The following is a 23,255-nucleotide window of genomic DNA, read 5'->3' as shown; positions in this document are numbered from 1 at the left end:
AAAAAAAAAAAAAAAAAAGGAATCAAGTAGCCTGCCATGGCAGCATATGTCTGTAGTCTCAGCTATTCATTCAAGAGGCTGAGGTGGGAGAATCTCCTCAGCCCAGAAATTCACGGCTGCAGTGAGCAATGATTGCAACACTGTACTCCCACTTGGGTGACAGACGCTGTCTCAAAAATAATAATAATTGAGTGAAGGAGATGGGGGTAATAAAGAGAAAGGGACAGAAAGTCAGAGACAGAGAAAAACAAAGACAGGCCAGAAAAAGAGGGAGACAGAGAAACGGATCCAGAAAGGGAGAGTAGGCAAACAATAGAGACAGAGACAGGAAGACAGAGGAGGGCAGAGGGAAAGAATGAACATTGTAAGACTAATCTAGAGAAGGGGTAAAGATGAGTAGTCTTAGGTAATAGGTGAGCATAGCCAACTGCTGGTAAAAACACTGAGTGTTTTGGAAATGGAAGTAATTTAGGAAGATTCAGTAATGTCTTATGTTCTCTATTTTCCTGAGGAAGTAAATTGTTATGAGTAGGAGTGTTGAGAAGAATGGAATACAATTAAGATACAGTAATGAAGAGGTCAGAACATTATATAAGACAATATAAATTTGATCTTAATTTATCTTCATTTTAAAAATGAAAATAAGGTTTGAGGGAAAGTAGGTGGAATGATGCAGGGAAATGGAAGAGAGGAAGGGAAGGAGGAAGAAAGGAAGATTTACATTGTATTTGAAGTAGAAAGACATTAAACTATATTTAGCAGAATAGCACAAAACATGAAACAAGTAATATCTGATAAGGAAAGAATAGAATCACTTAGACCCACAATTTAATTAACCCAATGTCACTACAGGTTTTTATACATTTGCAGGTCATGATGATCAGCGCTGAATATCCTAAGGTGCGTCAGTACCTCCGTGCAGAAAAGCAAAAGCACTTAGAGAGCCTGGCAAGTGAAGGCAAGATGATTTTTCTGCAACTCAGGAGAAGTGAAACTAGAATGGCCAAGACGGGGAGACTCCTGAGAGGAATGGATGAGAAACTGAAGGAAATATGCTGGAAAGCAGATATGGCAGATATGAACCTGATACAGGTAAAAACTGAAGAAGGAGGTCAGGGTGCTGAATACCACCCTGTTTGGGAATCATATCTGCTAGAGTCTATATCCTTTTTGATCTGCACTCTTTTCTAGTTCCAAATATTCAGATTCTGCCTCTCCTGACCTTATGGTAGCAGGTTTTGCTCCTCTGTAGACCAAGTCTCACTCCTTCTTGCCCCATAGAGGAGAAGTAAAACTATTTGGAAAAGTTCTAGTAACAAATCTAGGAAAATTCTCTTCTAAAATTATTTTACCATACCCTCCAATTCTTAGTAGTTGCAACAGAGCAGCTCATGAATATGATTCAATTTTGTATACAGATGTGTCAATATATGAAAGTGTGGGATTTATGAAGATTATTTACCCTTTTAGTTTTGAGGTCCTAGATTTGGGACCCACACATTCTTTTTTTTTTTTTTTTTTTTTTTTTTTAAGATACAGGATTTTACCATATTGGTCAGGCTGGTCTCGAACTCCTGACCTCAGGTCATCCACCCGCCTTGGCCTCCCAAAGTGCTGGGATTACAGGTGTGAGCCACCGCACCCAGCCAAGGGACCCACACATTATTGTAAGAACTTTGTGGAGATCTCTGTCAATCTGGCTGCACGTGGTTGTACAGCAGCACGTCTTCCCATATGTTCAACCTCAGTCCATCTATGTTTCACCAAGAGTATAATTTTAGCAACTATATGTAGACGTCAAACTGGGTTTCATATTTACAAAGAAAATGAAAAATGGCTTTATCCAGAGAAGGAAAGTAGAAGATGTTAAGTTTCTCAATCCAGTCCATATCCTCAGACTGCACTGTACTAGAGAACCATGCTGTGCTGCAAACTAAGCTGTCCTCTCTTTCTTTATAGGATTTAGGAGACATAATGAAGAGATAAGTTTGCCCCTCTATCCAAGTCATGGTAATAATTGTGACAATAATCAGGCTGTTTCTGCTGGGATGGACCCACACTTGTAGTGACAAGTTTCTGTATTTATTCCTTTCTTTTCTAAAAGTCATCCAGGCTTTTTATATTGACTACTTCAGATGAAAGTGAAGGATGGGGAGAAGTATTAATTGCAAGGCCTACTATAGAAGTTTCAATAATACAACAATTTTTCCTGCCTCTAATTTTCTGAATCCTAAATATTCCAAGGTTATGCCAGGCTGTCCATGGGAAAGGCAAATAATTTCAGAGAGGCAGCAGATGGAAAGATGGCAAAAATAGGAGAAAGGCAACAACACTTAGAAGGAATGTAGTGTAGAGCTGAGGCTCCATATGTAGCAGGTAGCATGTTCCAAAAATTTGACACCTATCAAATTTCAGAAATTAAAGGAGAATTTCTGCATGGCCCACCTAGGGAAGCTGGAAAGGTGAGAACTGATAATTATGACTGAGATGATGTATTCTACTGGGATAGAGGTATTAAAAGCAGCAGAGCACATAATAACATACAGTTGCAGTTGCAATATTTTTCAGGTCTTGAGTTCAAGTCACACTCTTCAACCTAATCGTGAGTACTCTGATCAAGCATCTTTACTGGATTGCTAATGATTCCTTTGCGACTGGTGGTAAGTAGGTACTTTTCTCCGCAGGAATGAGTTTCTGCACTGGCCATGCCTCAGCCTGTGAACCCACAGTTCAGTGCATGGACCATCACTGGGATGTCAGAAAGGCTTAACTTCTTCAGAGGTAAAAGTATGAGCTGCACTAATATTTCCAACATAAGTATTTTTATACGAGTAACCTATACTCACTTCAGTCTAAACTTTTCCGTCTCTGTTCATTATTATTTTCAGTGAACAAGCAGATAAATATGGAAACCTTTATAACCAATTTTAAAACTGTTAATAAACTTTCAGGAAAAGTTAACTGAAGTCTAGAGTAAATAAACAAAAAAGAATTATAGTATAGTATTATAGCAGAGCACATAACATACAGTTGCAGTTGCAATATTTTTCAGGTCATCGTAAGAAATGCAGTAATCACAAACTCCTGTTCAAAGACTTGAGGTGTTTGCAATGCAGTCTTGATGATACAGACATGTCCTGTAATCCAACAAACACAGAGTATACTTCTTCATGGGGAGCTCAGATCCTTAGCTCTGGCAAACATTACTGGGCAGTGGATCTGAAAGACTCTTGTAATTGGGTGATAGGACTTTGCAGAGAAGCCTGGACAAAGAGGAATGACATGCAACTTGAGTCTGAGAGTATCGTTCAACTTCTGTGTCTTAAAGTGGATGACCATTTCAGTCTCTTCTCTACTTCCTCATTGTTACATCATTATATTCCAAGGCCCCAAGGCTGGCTGGGGGTATTCCTGGATTATGAATGTGGGATAGTAAGCTACATTAACATTGCCCAAAGTTTCCTCATTTGTAGTTTCATCTCACATATTTTCTATTTTCCTCTCAGACCTTTCATTAGATCCATGGCTCTAAATCATCAGGGACAGGTTACAAACCTAACCAAGACTTTGGGAATTCTAATAGCAGTGGAGGCTACTATTCTGGTGACTTTCTTAATGGAGAAAATCAGTTTTTTGTTTGCATGGTAGATCTTTCTTCATCTTTTACTTTGAGCCTGTAGGTGTCATTATATGTGAGATGGGTCTCCCAAGACCAAATACACTTGGGTCTTGTCTTTTTATTCAGCTTGCCATTCTGTGCCTTTTAATTGTGGAGTCTAGACTATTTGCATTTGGGATTTGTATTGATATGTGAGATTTTGATCCTATCATCATGCTGTCAGCTGGTTGTTTTGTAGACTGGATTGTATAGTTGCTTTATAGTGTCTGCTAGTTATGTGGTTTGCTCAATATTTTGGTTTCTCTCAACAGGAATGGAGCTTCCTGGTTGCATCTATTTGGCCATATTCTATTCTTTTTTAGCTGAGTGGTTTTTAACAGCTCAAATACACCACATTTTATTTATCCAAACACGAGATGATGTGCATCTGAATGGTTCCCAATTTTGGCAACTATAATTAATATTTCTACACAAATTAACCCACATATCTTTCATTATGTGGGCAGTTACTTGGGGTGAAAGTACTAAATTATTTAATGGGTATTTTTAATCATTTAAGAACCTATCAAAATACTTTTTTAAAAAAGTGGCTGACCATTTTACATTGCCACCAGCATCTCGACAGTCAATTTTAAAAATTAGCTGGGCATGGTGATGTGTGCCTGTAGTCCCAGCTACTTGGAAGGCTGAGGTGGGAGGATGCCTTGAGCCCATGAGTTTGAGGTTACAGTGAGCTATGATCTTGCCACTGCACTCCAGCCTGGTTGACAGAGGAATATCCTCTCTCTCAAGAAAAAAAAAAAAATGCTCAACATCATTGTACAATGATTTTATTGGATAGTTTGTCTACTTGCTGAGTTGTAAGAGTTCTTTTTGACAGAAATACTTTATCTTATATATGTTTTGCAAATATAATTTCTGCCAGTCTATGGCTTATATTTTAATTTTATTGTCTCCTTGGAAGAATGTTTTTAATTTTAATAAATCCAATTTGTCATCTTTTAATGTTTATTATTTTGATGCCAAATGTAAAAAATACTTACCTAACACAAGGTCACTAAATTTTTTTATATGACTATATCTAGAAGTTTTACAATTTTAGGCTTACATTTAGGTCAGTGATCCATTTTGACTTAATTTTTATGTACAGTGTATGGGTTTGAAGTTCACTGGTTTGCATATGAATTCCAAAAATGTAAACACTGTTTGTGGAAAAGATTATCATTTAATCTTTTGAATGATCTTAGCACCTTTGTGAAAAATCAACTGACCACATATGTGTTATCTACTTCTGGACTCTAATTCTGTTTTATTGTTGTACATATTTCTTTATGTCACCATACACTAACATACTTTTTTGATCACTCCACACTTGTAGCACATTTGAATAAAAATAATATGTATCTTCTCATTTTATTCCTTTTTGAAAAGCACTTTGGCAATTTTATAACTTTTCTATTCCTCAATACTTTCAATAACTTTATTGAGATATCTGTATAACATAAAATTCTCCCATGTTATATGTAAAATTCAATGATTTTTAGTATATTTATTGAATTCCACAACTGTCACCATAATTTAGTTTTTGAATATTATTATTCCAAAAGAATGCCTTGTGCTGGTTTACAATTAATTTCACCTTCTACCCTAGTACTAGGGAATCAATTACCTCTCACTAACATTCTGCCTCTGAATATGCAATTATACAGTATATAGTCTTTAGTGTGTCTTTTAACATGAAACAATATTTCCAATATTTATCCATATTGTAACATAAATTAGTATTTCACTATGTTTCTGATTAGCATTTCACTCAATGAATATTTCACATTTTGATTTTTCTTTCAAGAGTTGATCAAGATTTGGGTTGTTTTTAGTTTTTAGCTATTATAAATAATGCTATCATGTGTGTATGAGTTTAACTTTTTGAGTAAACATGTTTATATTTCTTTTAGGTAGATACTGAAGAATGAGATTCCTGGGTATTCTGGTACATTTATGGTTTTTTTTTTTTTTTTTTTAAGAAAACAAACTATTTTTCAAAGTGACTGTATTATTTTACATGCTTACCTGAAATGCAGTAAAATTCCCATTGCTTCATAACCTTAATAATGAATGCTATTGTCTGTGTTTTTTTAATTATAGCTGTTGTATTGAGCTTATAGTGGTGTGTAATTTGGGTTTTAGTTAAAATATTCTTAATGACTATGCTGTTGAGTTTCTTCTGTGTACTTACTAGTCATATTAGAGATATTCAATTAATGCACCATTTATAAAATAAATGTGAAAGGTCTTAATTTATCTATTAAAAGATAAAAAAACTATTTTTATAAGCTCAAATGTAATTCCCAGCTATGTCCTGTATACAAAAAAATATACCTAAAGCAAAATAATTCAGAAAGGCTACAAGTAAAGAGAAGAATAAAATTATTCTAGAAACATGGAAACATTAAGAAAGAAGTATCTGGAAATCTGATAAGAAAGTAAGTAGAATTTAAACCAACAGCATTCAATGTGACAATTTAATGCTATCAAAATTTACAATAAGAAAATTAAAAAATGCATCAAAAGTATAGCAACCAAAGTTATAAAGTAGAAGGTTAAAACAGATGCTAGGAACCCTAGGTAGAAACACGCTCAATATATAAATTATTTATATAGGACTTTTAGTACCAAACAGATGAAGAAGCCATATATAAAAACTATATGGCATTTTCATATACATACATATATATATACACATAGGTACATACAAACACACACACGCATATATGTATATATAGTATAAAAAACAAGACTATAATCAATATAGATATTATGTGTATTTTAACACTGTGGAATTCACTAATATTTTCTTTGTAATTTAATTTATAATTATTTGTTTCATAGAATAGTTTATATTATTTAAAAAATGTATTTTCTATGATCGGTTTAAGTAATTACACAAACATACACACAGATACACGAAACAGTTCTGATTAAACCTCTGTTATAGGCAGACACTGTCCCTGGGACTTACGAACGGGACCTTCTCAGTAATCTTGCTCTGCCTTTGGTTCTAGGTCTTAATCAAACTTCTTGGATACGTGTCTTAATCTAACACGTATTTATGCTCTTTCCCATCTTTCAATTTCTGGTTCTCATCTATGAGCTGAAATAAGTTTTTACCAGTACCCTACGGGAAGCTATATTTCTTTTTTTTTTTTTTTTTTTGAGACGGAGTTACGCTCTTGTTACCCAGGCTGGAGTGCCCTGGAGCGATCTCGGCTCACCGCAACCTCCGCCTCCCGGGTTCAGGCAATTCTCCTGCCCCAGCCTCCTGAGTCGCTGGGATTACAGGCACAGGCCACATGCCCAGCTAATTTTTTGTATTTTTGGTAGAGACGGGGTTTCACCATGTTGACCAGAATGGTCTCGATCTCTTGACCTCGTGATCCACCCGCCTCGGCCTCCCAAAGTGCTGGGATTACAGGCTTGAGCCACCGCGCCCGGCCTGGGAAGCTATATTTCTTGATATTCCTTGCAGTGGTTTAGGCTTCTGTTACACTGTAGAGATACAGAAGAGATAGGGAAGGTCCAGGTCTTTGTGTGTGACATATCTTTAGATACATTGAAAGAGGTAAAATAAAAAAAAAAAAAAGTGGAGTAAAAGAAAAAAAAGTCTTTAGATAGAACTTTTGTGTTGTTAATATTTATTTTTTAATATTAAATATTCTTTAAGTTTTGTCCTGATTCATTTATCTTAAAGTTATGTTTGATATCCTTTCATGTTGTTGCAAGTAGTGAGAGTTCGTTCTTTTTCTTTGCTTCATAAAATTTATTTGCATGGATATGTCACAACTTATTTAGGCATTCTACTGGAGATAATTTTTTTAAATTTTGGTATACTATGAACAGTAATGGTATGAAGAATGTTGTACTGTTGTACACATATTTTAAATAATATATGAATGCAGCCTGTAATCCCAGTACTTTGGGAGGCCAAGGCAGGCAGATTGCATGAGGAAAAGGATTTGAGACCAGCTTAGGCAACATAGTGAGGCCCCTTGCTCACCTGCTGCTCACCTACTGCTGTGCGGCCAGGCTGCTAACAGGCCAAGGGGTTTGAAGACCCCTGATGTAGAGAATGCTGGGTATGGCTGGTCCTTCAGCTTCTTTCATACAGCCCTAGGCATTTCCGTCTACAAGTTTTTTTATTGAGCTGTGCAGTTCGACCTGCAAGCCAGTAGATGGTGCTTATGTGTTAGAGCTGGTTTTGATAAAACATGGCTCGGTTTATACTTGACCCTTGTTTACTAGGAGAAGCTCCACTAATTCCTGGGCTGATTCGTGGAGTTCACAATGTTCTCAGCTCCCTCCTCAGCTCTGGGGGCAGCAGGAGCAAGACGGGTAGGGCCATACTGGGCAGATCTGCCTACAAGTCCCCCAGTAGCAGGCACAAGTACCAGCACCAAAGGAGAATCCACTGGGTGGCCACCTAGTGCCCATGGAAAGTGGTTTTTCAGAAACCATTTGTGAGGGTAAATCTAATGGCAGAAGTCAGTCCAAAAATAAGAAGAAATTTCCAAGAGATAGTAAAAGCTTAAATTAAAAAAGAAGAAATTAGAAATGTGAAGGACAAAATATACCTGACAGACATTTAAGGTTTTATGGTTTAACAACACTATCTAGGTAGGGCCTGATAGGATGTGAAAATTGAGGAAGAAAAGTATCTAAACTAAATCTCAGTTTTCCAGGATAGATACAGAAGTAAATAGTCATACCGATTCCTGAAACCAGGAAGGTGAGAATAACCTTTCAAGAATGAAAGCTGATGGGTTTTTGGACATGAGAAACTTGAAGTGCCCCTAATTCACATTAAAAGCCTCAGTAACATCCAGGTGTCTTTATGAATCTGCAACTCAGAAAAGAAAGCAGAGCAAGAAATAAGGATTTGGAAGTCCTAAGAATAAATTGCCTCTTAAAATCTGGACATATATAAGAAAAAAAAGGCAATTCAAACAAAATTTAGTAAAGTGAAAATAACCTGTTTTTATTTTGTTAACTATAACTTTCTATGTGATAATATTATGTACTATTTAGAGTTGACTAAAGAAAATGACTTTTGAAATAAGTTCACAAAATGCAAAGTCAGCTGAGGTGGAAAACTCACAATAGTGTTGGCCTGAATTAATTGAAAAGTCTCTAAAATGTCTTATTATAATCTCCATGGTATTCTCTTAGCTAACAAAATATTTAGTATATATTAACTTTATGACAGTTAAATCTTCCAAATATAGGGCATTAGGTAACCATGCGTGGGTACTGATTATATTAGTGAGATTAGCTTAGTCTGCCATAGAATGATATGCAGAGTAATAAAAAGATTATATAATGCTATCTCGAAAGTAAGAATAAATCTATTAGTCTTGTATCAGTCAGGGTTCAACTGGAGAAGTAGAACTAGTAGGGGGGAGGGAGAATAAAGAAAAAAATGTCATCTTACTATGGAAACTGACTAAGCAAGCTGGAGATCAGTAAGGCAGTCTTTCTGGGGAAAAAAAAAATGGAGCAGGCAGAAATCTAACTAACACAGGACAAAAATTGTCCACAGGCAGTCAGGAGCAATGTAGAACTTTTGCTATTTGGAGTTTTATTCAAGGAATGCTTGAAACTTGCTTTAATGGCCTTCGATTAAGTCAGGTCCACTTAGATAATTTCCATAGATTAGAGTCAAGATTAGGAACTTTAATTGCATCCACAAAATCATCACGGTAGCACCTAGGTTAGTATTTGCTTGAATAACTGGGAGAATTCTGTGTAGGCTACAAAATGACTGCTTTGCTCTCTTACATTCTTATAGTTTACTCAGGTTGACATATCATAAAAACATCATAAACCTACATGCCTTTTGATTTAAAAAGTATTTTAAAATATAAAAATTGTTTTAATCTAGATTTGCTATGCAGAATCCTATAAGGAAAGAATGTTCTGAAAATGCAATTTATAATTCCATAAATGTAAAATTATTGCACCCCAGCCTGGGCAGCAGAGCAAGAACCTATCTTAAAAGAAAATTTACAATTTACTGGAGGAGGGACATTGAGAGTGTTACTCTCCCCTCCCATTATTAGACAGATCAAAGAAAAATACAAGAATAAAAGCCATCCTGCAGACTGCAGGGAGATTTGCGTGCAGTGTATGTCATAACACAGTGTCCAGATTGACACCCCCTTTACTGATAGGATTATCCTCTTCCTCTCTTCTTGCCACTTTTTCTCTTATTTTTTTTTTTCAAAATTCATAGCTTTATAGGGAGTAATGGGAGGAAAATATGGCATGGACTGGTCCAAAACTATAAAAGGAAAAAATAAAATCAGGAGTTACCAGATGTGGGTAACTCCCCATACAGGCACCAAGGAATAAGAGCTAAGCAGAACCCTGGCACAGTTAGGGCTTGAGGAATATCTCACTTTATAGTGTTACTACTCAGATATTTCCTTTTATATAATCCTTTACATAATCATATATTAGTTTATAGAAATAGGGCTTAAAGGCTCCCTTTTATAGAATCCTCTAATCATATAATAGTTGATAGTATGAGTGCCTAAAGAATATTTCCCTACATATAGATTTATAACTATATCTTAGTTCATAATCAGAGGAATGCCTAGAGTAGACACAGTACAGAGCATGAATTAAGAGATAAGCAGCTTATAATCGGAGGAATGCCTAGAGCAGACACAGTGCAGAGCATGATTTCAGGGAAAACAGTTATACCAGGACAAGAATCCATGGCCCAGGCGGCAGCGTTCAGTATCGTAAAGATACCTGCTGTATGGCAGGCTTGAGGCGAGAGCCACTCCTCCTGATAAAGGAGTTGTAGGACCTTGCTCCAGTTCTTGTGGAAGGCTGCCCTCAGAACAGCAATCCACCTTGGTGACTGTGAACTTTATCGGCTCTTGCTACTGTGCTGCTTGAAAAGCATCTTCCCATTGAACCCATTGGAAGCTGCCAGAAGGTGGCGGTAACCTTGACAGCTCTGTCACTGCTATGTGACTTAAAGCATCCTCCTATAAATCTTCTTAGAAGTAGTTTTCCTATAGATAGAAGTATTGCACACTGCACCCTCCTCACTGCGCACGGCCCACCTTCAAGCCTTGGTGACCTAATGGGGGTGGACCCCTTACTGCACATGGCCCTTGCCTTCATGGGAATCGGTCCCTTGCTGTGCACTGTCCACCTCTTGGCCTAGGTGACCTAATGGGGGTGGACCCTATGTTTTATTGCTCACGACCCTATCACTATCCTTAAAGATGATTTCACTCACTGCCCTGCCCCCTAACCTATAACAATAAATACTCATGCTTCTGGACATTCGGGGGCCTTGCCTGACTTCGTTTACAGGTGGCGTGGCCCCCTGAGCCCAGCTGCGTTTTCTTTGTACTTCTGTGTCCTGTCTCTTTATTCTCTCGGATCCTGTGCCTCAGCACAGCATAAGGCTCACCCCACGACCCTGTGGGGCACTCAGCCCTACATCTGGCTCACAACGTGCCCTACAACCAGATGACATAGAAAAGGGATCCCCAGAGAATTGTCAGGAGACAAGAGAGAAATATTTTCTTAACAGGGAAGAAGAACTCTGAAAATGTCTCTCTGTTGTGAGAAATCCAACAGCCAACACATTAGCAATGGAGTGTTTTATCGTGGGGATATATGTTGGTTTTACAAAGTTGTTACCCATTGGTCTGCTTCATGATAGTATATTTTCACATTACAAAATTTATTAGGAATCAATTTTTACAGTACTTTCCAGAGGTAAAAGTTTTATCAATCAGTTCACTATTTTTGTTGCCCAAGAAAATAGAGATAATCATAGATCACAGATCTATCTAGTGCTAGCTAAGGACAATTTATTAGAGAGAAGGATGCATTGTGATTTAATCACAAATTGAAGGTTTAAAGGTTGCGCGGTGGAAGATAATTCTTTGTGTCTCCTGCCTTCAGAGTTCCACGTTTATGGGGAAGAAGAGTCAAGCTAGGAAGAATAGTGGCACTGTGCCCTCCAGAACTGCAGCATGCTTGGGAATTGTAAGGTTTCATGTTTTCCAGGAGACTTTGGAACTAGGAGGATGTCACCAGTGGCTAGCACAATGCCACCTTCCTTACATCTGCCTATCATTCCTCCTCAGGGCATCCAAATGTGGCCCTCTCCCCAACTTCTTCCTCTGCTTCTCTCCTCACAACCCTGGAATCTGAGCACTCTCTTTACCTGTCAACATGATCTGCTTAGGGAAGCCCCAGCTACCTGCTGCAGTCAGAGCTGCAGCCCCGAGCTGAGTCTAGCAGAAATTTTGTAAACTAAAGATAGTGCAAGATTATCATATACTGCTGGCAGAAATATAAATTAGTCCACCCACTATGGAAGGTAGTCTGGAGATTTCTCAAATAACTTACCACAGAACCACCATTTGATCCAATTATCTCATTGCTGAGTATATACTCAAAAGAAAATAAATCATTCCGCCAAAAAGACACATGGACTCCTATGTTAATGGCTGTACTATTCACAATAGCAAAGACATAATCCAGGTGTCCATCAATGGTAAACTGTATAAATAAAATGTGGTACATACATTATGGATTACTACATAGCCATAAAAAATAATGAAATTGGCCGGGCGCGGTGGCTCACGCCTATAATCCCAGCACTTTGGAAGGCCGAGGCAGGCGGATCACGAGGTCAAGAGATCGAGGCCATCCTGGCCAACATGGTGAAACCCCGTCTCTGCTACAAACACAAAAATTAGCCAGGCGTGGTGGCCTGTGCCTGCAGTCCCAGCTACTAGGGAGGCTGAGGCGGAAGAATCGCTTGAACCCAGGAGGCGGAGGCTGCAGTGAGCCAAGATTGTGCCCCTGAGCTCCAGCCTGGTGACAGAGCAAGACTCCGTCTCACACACAAAAAATAATAATAATAATAATAATGAAATCATATCCTTCACAGCAATGTGGATGGAGCTGGAGGCTGTAATCCTAAGCAAGTTAATGCAGGATCGAAAAACAATGCAGGATTAGAAAACCAAATGCTGTATATTCTTACATGTTGGAGCTAAGCACTGAACACACACCAATACGGGAAAAATAGACTCTGTGAACTACTTCAAAGTAGGAGAGGGATGGGCTAAAAAAACTACCTACTGGGGCGGCCTCTACAACCCGCCTCACCTTTCTCAGGATTGCTCCTCCTGCTCCGGGTGGGTCTTGTGCCCACCGGGGTACGTGCCCTCAAGCCTCAGGCCAGAGAAGCTTGGCCGCGGAAACTCGTCCTGTGACTCCGCGCCCCCACCAACCTTCCCCTCAGCGCGAGTGCCCGGCTCAGGTCACTCAGGGCGCGGAGACCTAGAACTCCGCCGCCACGCCGCGTCCCCGCCCCACGCAGCGGCCCCGCCCCTACGCAACGACCCCGCCCTACGCAACAGCCCCGCCCCTACGCAACGCCCCTGCCCTAACCACAGCACCACCGCCCTGTGCGGCGGCCCCGCCCCTACGCAGCGCCCCCTCCCTACCCAGCACCTCCACCCTACGCAGCGCCTCCTCCCTACGCAGCGCCTCCGCCCAGGCGTGCGAGGCACCACGCCCTCTTCTGCCCTGGGGGGCCTGGAGGGGGCCGCTTCAGATCTCAGCCCTCGTTGTAGTCGCTGCCACTTGCGGGAGGGCGTGACAGAGGGGTGGCTTTCCCAGCGGGCTGATTAGCCCAACCCGCAGAGAGACCTAAAATCAAGGCACGACATAACAGCTTATCTTATAAGAGAACAGCTCAACCCAAAGGCAGATTGCTAGTTTGGACTTGATTACAAGCAGGACTGCCACGATGTGTTTTTACACTGAATTGAATTCCAAGATGAGTACAGAAAGTGGCTTCCCTACTTTCTCTCCCAAGCACAAGTGTATACACGTTGCAGACTTGAATCACTGAAGATGTAAGCCGGCTGTCACTCTCTGGGAGAACCTCTGTGGACAGCATGAAGACTGTCCCTAATCAAAGTCTTTAGTAAGCAGGAAGGATAGTCAAGGTTAAACAATGTGTTTGATTACCCTGGACTGCAATACTTTGGAAAATGAACCAAGGCTTGGGTTTTACTCTGGAAGCCGTTTCCGCCTGCTTCGGTAATCCTGCACTCCGCATCTACATCTTGGCCTTTTACGAACACTGCTGTATGTTACTCTTACAATTCTCTGCCCTTCTGCAAGTTCAGACGTGACACCTTATTTCACTTCCGAGCCACTTTCTGGAAGGACCTGTAGAACTATATTGTTCTGCTAAACCTGTGACCACTTGTAGCTCATGGTTGCATAATGGAAAAAATAGAATAGAAACATGGAATATATTAAGATTCGTCAGGGGACTTTGACAATTTTTTTCTCTTAACTCCTCCCTTTTGGTTTACTACTAATGCATTTCTAACAATAGGTCAGTGTGGTTGTAAGTGGCCCTGTAACGGTATCTACAGCAGTTGGTGGTGGTTTTGGTTCATCCACAAAGCATGTTGTTAGAGCAGAAGAAAAGTGCTGGCTTCATTGACTGCAGGGTACCAGAGAGTAACCCCAAAGCTGAGGTGTGAGCTAAAATCCAGGGAACGTGACTGAAACGTTCCACAGAGGATTACTTAATCCTTCCATCAGGACATCTTTAGATTTTGAATGTATCCTTGTCCAAGGGATCAAATATGCAGATTATAATCCTGTCATGAATTAAAAGGTGAACCTATTGGTCAAAAGCTTTTTGTGAGTCACCTTTCTTGAGATGATTTTGACATTCTTCACCCTGCTCATTCACAGGTATAAGCTGTTCTTTCATGTAGCCCCATAACCTTGGAGTGTGTGGTTAGTGGGGTCCCAGCTCAAGTGTATTGGCTAAAGCACAGGCAGGATATTGCCCCAGGGAGCAACTGGGGAAGGTTGTATTCTCATCTTGCCACAGATAGCATTAACCCAGTGGACTCTGGAAACTATTCCTCCATGGTGGGAAACAGATCTGGAGATGTAAAATATGTGACATACATGGTTCATGTACTTGAACATGCTCCCATTTCTAAAAGACTACATGATCACATAGTGTCTCTGGTTTCCACAGTCCACTTTACCAGTGATGTTTGTGGGAACCCAGCCGCCAGCAGTACCTGGTTTCATAATGCACAGCCTGTTAATCCTTCCCCATGACATCTAACTGCAGGAAATGGACTGAAAGTCAGTGGGGTTATTATGCAAGATACTGGGCTATATCAGTGTTTATCAGATAATGGGAATGGATTTATGCAGTCTACTGGAAGACTTGAAATAGAAAAAGGCAGTGGATTTAAGCAAGTTATAATTGTGGCTCTTCAGGTGAATCTTGGACCCTTATGGACACAGCTGTATTTACTCATGATTCTCTGCTTTTCTACGAGTTTAGACTTGGCATCTTATTTTACTTCTGATCCTCTCTCTGCCATCCAGAAATGTGGTGGATCTGTAGAACTGCATGGTTCTGCTAAACCTGTGACCACTCATATCTTATGGATGCATAATGGAAAAAAATAGGAAAGAAACATGTAACATATTAAGATTCATCAGAAGACTTAGACAATTCTTTCTCTTAACTCCTCCCTTTTGGGTTTCTACCAATCCATTGCCAATAATAGCATAGGTATTATTGTGAGTGGACCTACAATGATATCCATGGCAGCTTTTGGTGATTTTGGATCATCCACAAAGCATGTTATTACAGAGGAAGAAAAAAGTGCTGTCAGGATAATAGAAACGATGTCAGCTCTGATCACACAGAAAATCCAGAAGACTTCAACAGAGGGACAGCTGTGTCTATTTATTGGGATTCACTCAGGGTGGGTGACAAAATATTAGGGAAATATTAGGGAAAGTCAGAAGAAACAGAGAGCAACATTTTATGTTGGAACCCTCTTATTTTGCCACCTATCTCAGAGGACTGTGCTGAAAAGACAGCATGGCCTTCGTCTAGTGTTTCTTTAGACAGCCCCTCAGGAGTCCTCCAGCAGCCCCAGGAAAGCAAACAACTTCATGTTCTGACTTCAAGGCTGTAACTAACTGACAAAACAGGCCTGGGAGTGAACTGCATGAAGGACGTTAATTCAAATCAGAGAAAATCAATTTTTTATTTTTTACAGTATAATGTCATATGAATGTATCTTAAAATGTGTGCCTTAAAATGTTCAGTTTTTGAGGCTAAATCTGTATTTCAAAAGTTGTGCCTAAGTCCTCCTACTTAGTTTGATTTTTGTCCTTTACCGTTCAATGTGTGTGTGGCTTGGAGACGGCATTCGCTGGTCAGGAAGTTTACAATTACACTCCACTTTCAGTAGACTAACAGCTCAGAGGTCCTCTCTCTGGTTACTGCTAAGACAGTGTATGGTCAGTCTTCCAGATCACCAGAGATGAATGTGATTTTATTTTTAAATCTGGTTTCTAGGAGTCACTCCCTGGAACAGAATAATTTATTGTTCACCCAGTGTTCACTCAGAATTTGTGCTTTAGCTTTTAGCCAGGAGGGGTAAAAGCTCTTTGCTGATGAATCAGTGGTTAACTTGGGGAATGTTTACAAATTCGTCCACATTCCGCCTCGATTGCTCTTGGGTGGGTGCAGTCTAGCACAGAAACACAGGCTTCCATATCTCCTGAAATTAGTGATCCCAGGAGGCCTTTTCTTGGCTTTCTCTTTGCCTGGTTTTCTCTGGCAGACTGCCAGAAGTTTATTTGCTGTTACAAAGCATGCTAAAGATTTCAAGCCCCTTTTCACTGTTCCTAACCGAGGTCTCCATTGTTTTTGACAATGCCGCTGGGAATGGGCGTCACTGCTTAAGCTAGTACATTTCATATTACCTTCTCCTACCCTTGAACTGGGATTTACCACATTGGCTGCCCTGGTTCCCAGGCCTTCAGACTCAGATTGAATAAAGTCCAGCTTACAGATTGCAGCTCATGGTATTTTTTGCCTCCACAATTTTGTGAGCCATTTCTTCATAATACAATTAGTTTTTCTGGGTGGGCAGATAACTTCAGGTCAGGAGTTCGAGACCAGCCTGGCTAACATGGTGAAACCCTGTCTCTACTAAAATACAAAAATTAGTCGGGCGTGGTGGCAGGTGCCTGTAATTACAGCTACTTGAAAAGCTGAGGCAGGAGAACCACTTGAATCTGGGAGGCAGAGGTTGCCATGAGCCCAGATTGTGCCACTGCACTGCAGCCTGGGCAACAAGACACCATCTCTGTCTCTCTCTCTCTCTCTGTTCTGTATTATTCTACCTCTCTCTATCACTCTGTTTCTCTATGTTGGTGGTTCTGTTTCTCTGGAGAATGATGACTAATATACTAAGAAAAATTACATCAATATATGTTAAATAAATTTGTTAAACCTTGATACATATTATAAAATAAAACCAAATAATAATAAAAGTAAATAGCAATTTTCATTCTTTATAATTTATTTCAAATGTACATGTCAGCATAATTTTCATGATTTTAAATTCCGTAAGCATTAGGTTGAAAGTCAGAAGCAAGCCAAAACCATATTATTGCTGAACATTCTTCTGGATATTTTAATACAACACATTTAGAAGTTAGAAGTATAAAATGGTAAACATTTTCATTATTCTCTAAAGCTTATTATTTACCTAGAAAAAAAAACTTACAAATAAAAATTTTCTAAGATATCTAAAGACAAAATAAACACTCAGTATTCAATGGTTTTCATATAAAAAGTATACAACTACTTCTGTGATGCTAATATTCATGAGAACAAAATGTGAAAATAGCCAGAAACATTTAAGAGAATAAAGGTATACTGAGAAGGCATTAATCTTAGGTTGATTTTCAAATATATTGGTAAATCAAAAAATTAAAAGAATGTGATATTGATGTTTGAATTCGTGGATATAGCAGACAGTGAAACAGGTTAGTGTACTTATCTATATCTGCCTTTCTGTGCATCCTTCTATCAATCCTGAGTGCTAAAGGTGAGATTCACTTGCACCTAAAGTAGCAGGAAAGATTTGGAGCTTCAAGAATAAATGCAGATAGCACCTACAGAAGCTGTACCCAATGTCATAAGGGATTCTGTGGAGGAGCTCATTCAAATGAAATAGGTCAGTTTATATTTTGTATTTTCATTTTTTCTTGTATGAGCGAGGAAAGTCTTGTTGAAAGTTAAGATTCAGATACACACAGAGAAATATTGAAATATTGCTGCCTACTCCCAGGCATGGGAATGGCCAACTTCTTACTGCAGGGAGTGGAGGAGAGAGAGATCAAGAGTGCGACAATTTTCTTAAGTCGCTTACCCTACCTTTCATTAAATATCTCCAACCCTAGATTTAGTGCCGGAATCCTGAAAAACATTCCCACAGGGAAGGTCAGGGTTCCAGGCTCATGGATGTCCCCTTACAGCCTTTAGCAGGGCAAAAATAAGTAAAGCAAAGCTTCTTGTTTCAGAAATATTCAGTCTAATACAGTGTGTACCCTACAGCCTAATCATTGCTTCATTCCAGGGGCTTTAATTGCATAAAATTCCCTAAGAAAGGGATGATATTTGTTAGTTTTTTTAAGGATAAGGCCAGTATTAACTCAAGCTTATTTTTATTCTCTATCAAGAGTCCCTCCCATGTAATCCTGATCGAAGAGGGTGCTGTACCAAGTTACTTCTTCCCAACCTGTCCTAATTTGTATAGAGAAGGAGAGTGGGGAAGAAAGAAAAGGAAAAAAACCAAGGAAGTTAAAAGAGGCAAGAGGAGAGTACCTTCTCTTTTACGTGGATGGCATGAATGGGCTTTTGCTGAGAAACTCTGTCTGACCCTGGAGTGTGAGTCAGGCGGAGTCTGAGTCAGTGGAGTCCCAGTTTGAAGTCCTCTGAGGTAGCTGTGCTAGAGACACTGCCCTCAGACATCAATCAACTTCTATTTCTTCTTCACTGCAGCAGTCTGAAGGGTTATTGCTTTCTTCCTCTTCCCCAACTTTCCTCCTCTTCTCTTGTGGTTCCATGGAGACGTGATAATTTGCGCAAGTAGTCTGTGATGAATCTGTCCCTGGAGCCTGGAGCCCCTGCCTCTCCCCAAACCCTTCTTGTAGATCCTTTGCTAAAGAGGACTGCGGATCTGTTTGTCTAAGCCTGGGATCCGGGCCTCCTGTCATGGCCATATTCTTACCCTTAGCATAGGTTGATTCTTTGTATGCAGCGTACTTTTCAGGTGACAAAGTCTTGAGCCAGAGATCCAATTTCACCTTGTATTGCTTCTGCAGCTCCTCAGCCTGGCTCTTATAATGATCCTTCTGGCTCTGCGGGATGCGCTGCCAGCGTCTGCCAATCTCTACCATGCGCTCCCTCAGGGACAAATGTTGCAGCTCTTTACTTGACCAGGAATCTTGGTGAAACTTGTGATATCCATTCATGGGGGGTTTCTTAGGCTCTCCATGAAATTTTACTGTCTTGAAAAATTGATCCGTTTTTGGAAGAGACTTCACTTCTTCCACATTTTTCTGAACCTTTTGCCCTTTGTTTTGAATCCTCTTGGAGACTTCCGATTTCCTGGTCTTCTGTACTAAATCGGGGTGTTCTTCCCTGAATCGAGAGAATTTTTCCTCAAATTCTTGTTTTTCCTTCTGGAAATCCTGAATATATTTCTGTTTCACCTGCTCTGGGAGCTCCTTGTATTTATTTGACAGGATTTTGATCAGTTCCTGGTTTCTCATCCCAGGGTACATTTGGGAATACTGTGGCCAGTTCTCCTTGATGAAGCGGTTATAAGCAGTAAGGGGCCTCTTTGGAAAGTCTGGATGTTTCCTATATTTTTGGCTTTTGTTTGTGTTTGTAACACATTTCCTGGCTTCCAGGACTAATTCTTTCAAAGTGCCGGATTTCCCCAAGTTGCAAGAAATCTCTAACCATTTGAGTCTGCACATTTCACCAGAAAAGTTTTCAAAAGCTACTTTTCCCCAGTCCAGGTGTGACTCAGTTGTGCTGAACTTGCTGTTGTCATCGGATGGGAGATTAGTTTCCATGCTTTCTAGCAACCTCAAGATGTCTTCGTTGGACCAGTGGCTGTGGCTTCTAGGCAATGCCATTTTGATATCTTTGGCTTACCTGTAAGATCCCAGGTATGTAGAAAAGTGAGCAAGAACACAGAGTTCTTTACTTTTAAGACTCAGTGGATAATTTGTTGCTGAAATTCTTGCAGTATGTGTGATTCTATATTTCTGAGCAGAAAAACAGGAAAGTTACTTTCCTTCATTGGGAGTAATGAAAAACCTTACACCCTCTTTGCCATGTTTCTTGTATAATTAAATTACCCTTAACAATATAAATAAAACATTGCCAATTTCTGAATTAAAATTTATGTTGGCCTTTCATACACTACATTTGCAATATTCAGTATCTCCACACCCCACCCCAGTCTGCTTTCTGCCAGATCTCATGTGAACCTATCTTAAAGTGAGTTGCATCAGGCAAGCACCAGACCACTCACTCAAGAAGCTTACTATAACAGAAAGGCCCTGAAGACAGAGTGGAAAGTTAAACTGCAAGGAGAAATGCCTGGAGGGAAAGAGCTTTCATTCTCTAGTGCCCTGAGTATGGCCATTTTCTCAGCGCAGACCAGGTATCCATGGCTAAAGGTGCAGATGAGAAGTTAAAGATACAATAGGACAAACCCAAGACACTCTGTCTCTTAAAAAAAAAAAGAAAGAAAGAAAGAAAGAAACTAGGAAAACTAAAAATTTATATAGGGCCAGGTCCAGTGGCTCACGCCTGTAATTTCAACACTTAGGGAGGCGGAAGCAGGAAGATTGCTTGAGCTCAGGAGTTCAAGACCAGCCTGGGCAATACGGAGAGACCCTATTTCTAGAAAAAAAAAAAAGTTTATCCAGGCCCACAGTTGTGGTTTCTGTAGTTCCAGCTACTCGGGAGGCTGAGCTGAGAGGATGGCTTTAGCCCAGGAGGTCAAGACTACACTGAGCCTTGATTGTATCACTGCACTTCAGACTGGGCAACAGTGGGAGATCTTGTCTCAGAAAAACTGACCCTATCAATTTTCTGTGATTTCCTCCGTTTCTGTGTTAGAATACACCTTATATTTATTTATTTTTTACTTTTTATCATCATCACTTACAAAATACCTAGATGATTAAGACATCCATCTTTTTATCATTGAACCATTTGAGAGTAAGTTTTGATCTTAACCACAGTATGGAATCCTGTGACTTCGTGAAGCTGTAAGAATTCTTTTTTTTTTTTTAATTTTTGTGACATAAAATATAAACATTTATATAGTAGCTTCACAAAGTCACACATACAGTTTTATCCTATTTTATAGAATAAAAATATCAAAAAATAAGAGGCTTTGGAAAGAACATTCAAACAACAAAATGGATTTTGTAAATTAAAAATATCATTACAGAAATAAAAACTTTAATGGAATATTAGGAAAATTAAAAAGTGCCTTTCAGCACTTTAAAAACTTTGCAGACAAGCAAAGCTTCATGCAAGCTGAAGTTACAGCCAACATAGCACTTTTCATATTCTACAAAAAAGATTTCCAATTAAATTCCAGATATCATGCTACAGATAAAACGGTATAATATCTAGGACTTTCCCTCCAGAAATTCACAATTTGTATAAGGAAGAAACAAAAAGTAAAGGAAATACTCACCTGAATATTCTATAACTGGTCTGAACAGTAGATGCAGGACAATTCATGCATCTGGAGCAAGAGTTTAGTGTCCTCTGGGCTTTCTGGATGACAGATGTTTCTTTTTCTGAGGTTTCCACAGTCTAGCACATTCCAAACGCTCTGAAAATAATAAGCCTTGCTTTTTGGATGCCAAGGTTTTATAGGATTTTAAAGCACAGATTAGGTTTTCTGATTAGGTTTCTGCCGCACCGAGTACCAATCAAATTCACCTTTCCATCATTGATTAAATTAACTCAATTTCTAATCTCTGTAAATAACCCACTGCAAACACCCTCTAGTGCTGGCTTATATTGTCATTGATTTTTAAACAACTCCTATGTGGCAAATTCACGTTTGATTTTCTGGGGCGACAAGTCTGCTTTCATTTCTGTTCCTACATCTGACAGTATTTTTATATGATATTGGAATATTATGTGAAATTCCATTCTTTGATAATTTCTACCCTTTCCTCACTGAAATCTAGGATCTGCTACCATCTCACCTTCCTCATGGACATGTAAATACCTTCAGAACTGATACATTTCTACCAGCCTTTAGATTTGAAGATCAAAATGCTAATGATAATGGTGGATGGTTTTCGAAAAAGAGAAGTAGAGGCTCGATGTCTCGCATCTCTGGCTAATCTAATTTTAAACTTAGGGAAATTAAATAGGTACCATGCAGAAGAAAATTCAGATGGTTTTCTTTAAAGAATTTTGATTAAATTCAAACTAATCAAAAGGATACCTTTATTTAAATGACAACTTATTTGAACGAATAATCTTTAAATTTTTGTTTCATCAATATATAAAAATTGTGCATATTTATCTTGAACTCCCGACCTCAGGTGATCCGCCTGCCTTGGCCTCCAAAGTGCTTGGATTACAAGCTTGAGCCACCACGTCCGGCCTAAAAATTGTGCATATTTATAAGGTACAATATAATATTTTGATATACATGTAAATTGTGAATTGATCAAATTAGGGTTTGACAATGTCAGGCTTCATAATTTATAAAACAGGATTGTGCCATTTAAAAACTTTACATCTAAAGTTACCAACTAGTAATGAACTGAACATACCAAATTACAAGATATTATTTGAAAAATCCCAAATTAATAAAATATACATTTTATTAAATTAGGATATTTAGCTTTAAAGTACATTTTTAAAATACATTTTTAGCTTTAAAGTACAATAAATAAATATGACTTATTTTCAAAAAGAAAAAAATTATGTACAAATATGGATATAGATAAAAACATGTACAGGAAATATCAGTAGGACTAAACTCCTTGGAGATTTTAATGGCAATAATTTCATGATATAATTTTTTTTAATTATCATCTTTTTCTTTATATTTTATGGTATTGAAAAAGAAACCTTTGTCTCTATAAGAATATACTCTCAGACAGGCATCTCTTATATAGCTCGCATAAATAATTATTTAGATGTTTGTAGTCTCAATTAGTTTGAGATAGTTGGGTATAGAAATAGCTATAACAGCACAACACACACATATATGTGCATATGCAAATATATGCAAATAAAATACTGTGGTGAAATAAAATACCTTTGTTTGTTTGTTCTGAGAAAAGCTCTAGCTCTGTTGCCCAGAATGCTGTGCACTGAAACAGTCCTGGCTCACTGCAGCTTCAAACTCAGAGACTCAAATGATCCTCCTGCCTCAGTTTCCCAAGTAACTGGATCCACAGATGTGCACCACCATGCCTGGCATTTTTAAAAAATTATTTTTACAGAAATAGATTATCTCAATGTTGTCCAGGCTGAACTTGAACTCCTGGATCAAGCCTTCCTCCTGCCTCAGCCTCCTAAAGCACTGGGATTAAAAGCATAAGGCTCTATACCTGGTCTTGAAAGGAATTTTTATTCAGTCTCATCCAGATGTTTTTGCTTTTTTTTCTG

General features: G+C 38.9%; 2 protein-coding genes and 1 pseudogene across 2 annotated transcripts in view; 2 read left to right on the top strand and 1 right to left on the bottom strand.

Moving 5' to 3' along the window:
• Positions 1 to 13,351, top strand: part of TRIM77 (tripartite motif containing 77) — a 16,499-nt gene extending 3,148 nt beyond the window's left edge. Inside the window, 5 exon segments of the mRNA XM_017510381.2 lie at positions 853 to 1,092; positions 1,960 to 1,990; positions 2,692 to 2,781; positions 3,017 to 3,603; positions 12,833 to 13,351. Of these exon segments, the coding sequence (XP_017365870.2) occupies positions 853 to 1,092; positions 1,960 to 1,990; positions 2,692 to 2,781; positions 3,017 to 3,603; positions 12,833 to 13,351 (1,467 nt within the window).
• A 421-nt stretch (positions 13,352 to 13,772) lies between these two features.
• On the top strand, positions 13,773 to 15,178 carry LOC108290529 (annotated as a pseudogene).
• A 3,372-nt stretch (positions 15,179 to 18,550) lies between these two features.
• UBTFL1 (upstream binding transcription factor like 1) lies at positions 18,551 to 19,735 on the bottom strand. Its single transcript, XM_017510385.2, has one exon. The coding sequence runs from the start codon at positions 19,724 to 19,726 to the stop codon at positions 18,551 to 18,553; it is 1,176 nt and encodes a 391-aa protein (XP_017365874.1). The 5' UTR covers positions 19,727 to 19,735.
• Between the last annotated feature and the right edge of the window lie 3,520 nt (positions 19,736 to 23,255).

The sequence above is a fragment of the Cebus imitator genome, unplaced genomic scaffold (genome assembly GCF_001604975.1).
Source record: "Cebus imitator isolate Cc_AM_T3 unplaced genomic scaffold, Cebus_imitator-1.0 Scaffold438, whole genome shotgun sequence".
Classification (NCBI taxonomy): Eukaryota; Metazoa; Chordata; class Mammalia; order Primates; family Cebidae; genus Cebus; species Cebus imitator.
The sequence above is the reverse complement of the archived record's forward strand: the minus strand, read 5'-3'. Positions and strand labels throughout refer to the sequence as shown.

Excerpts from the sequence above, each read along its gene's own strand:
- UBTFL1 (XM_017510385.2), bottom strand. The coding sequence starts at position 19,726 with ATGGCATTGCCTAGAAGCCACAGCCACTGGTCCAACGAAGACATCTTG.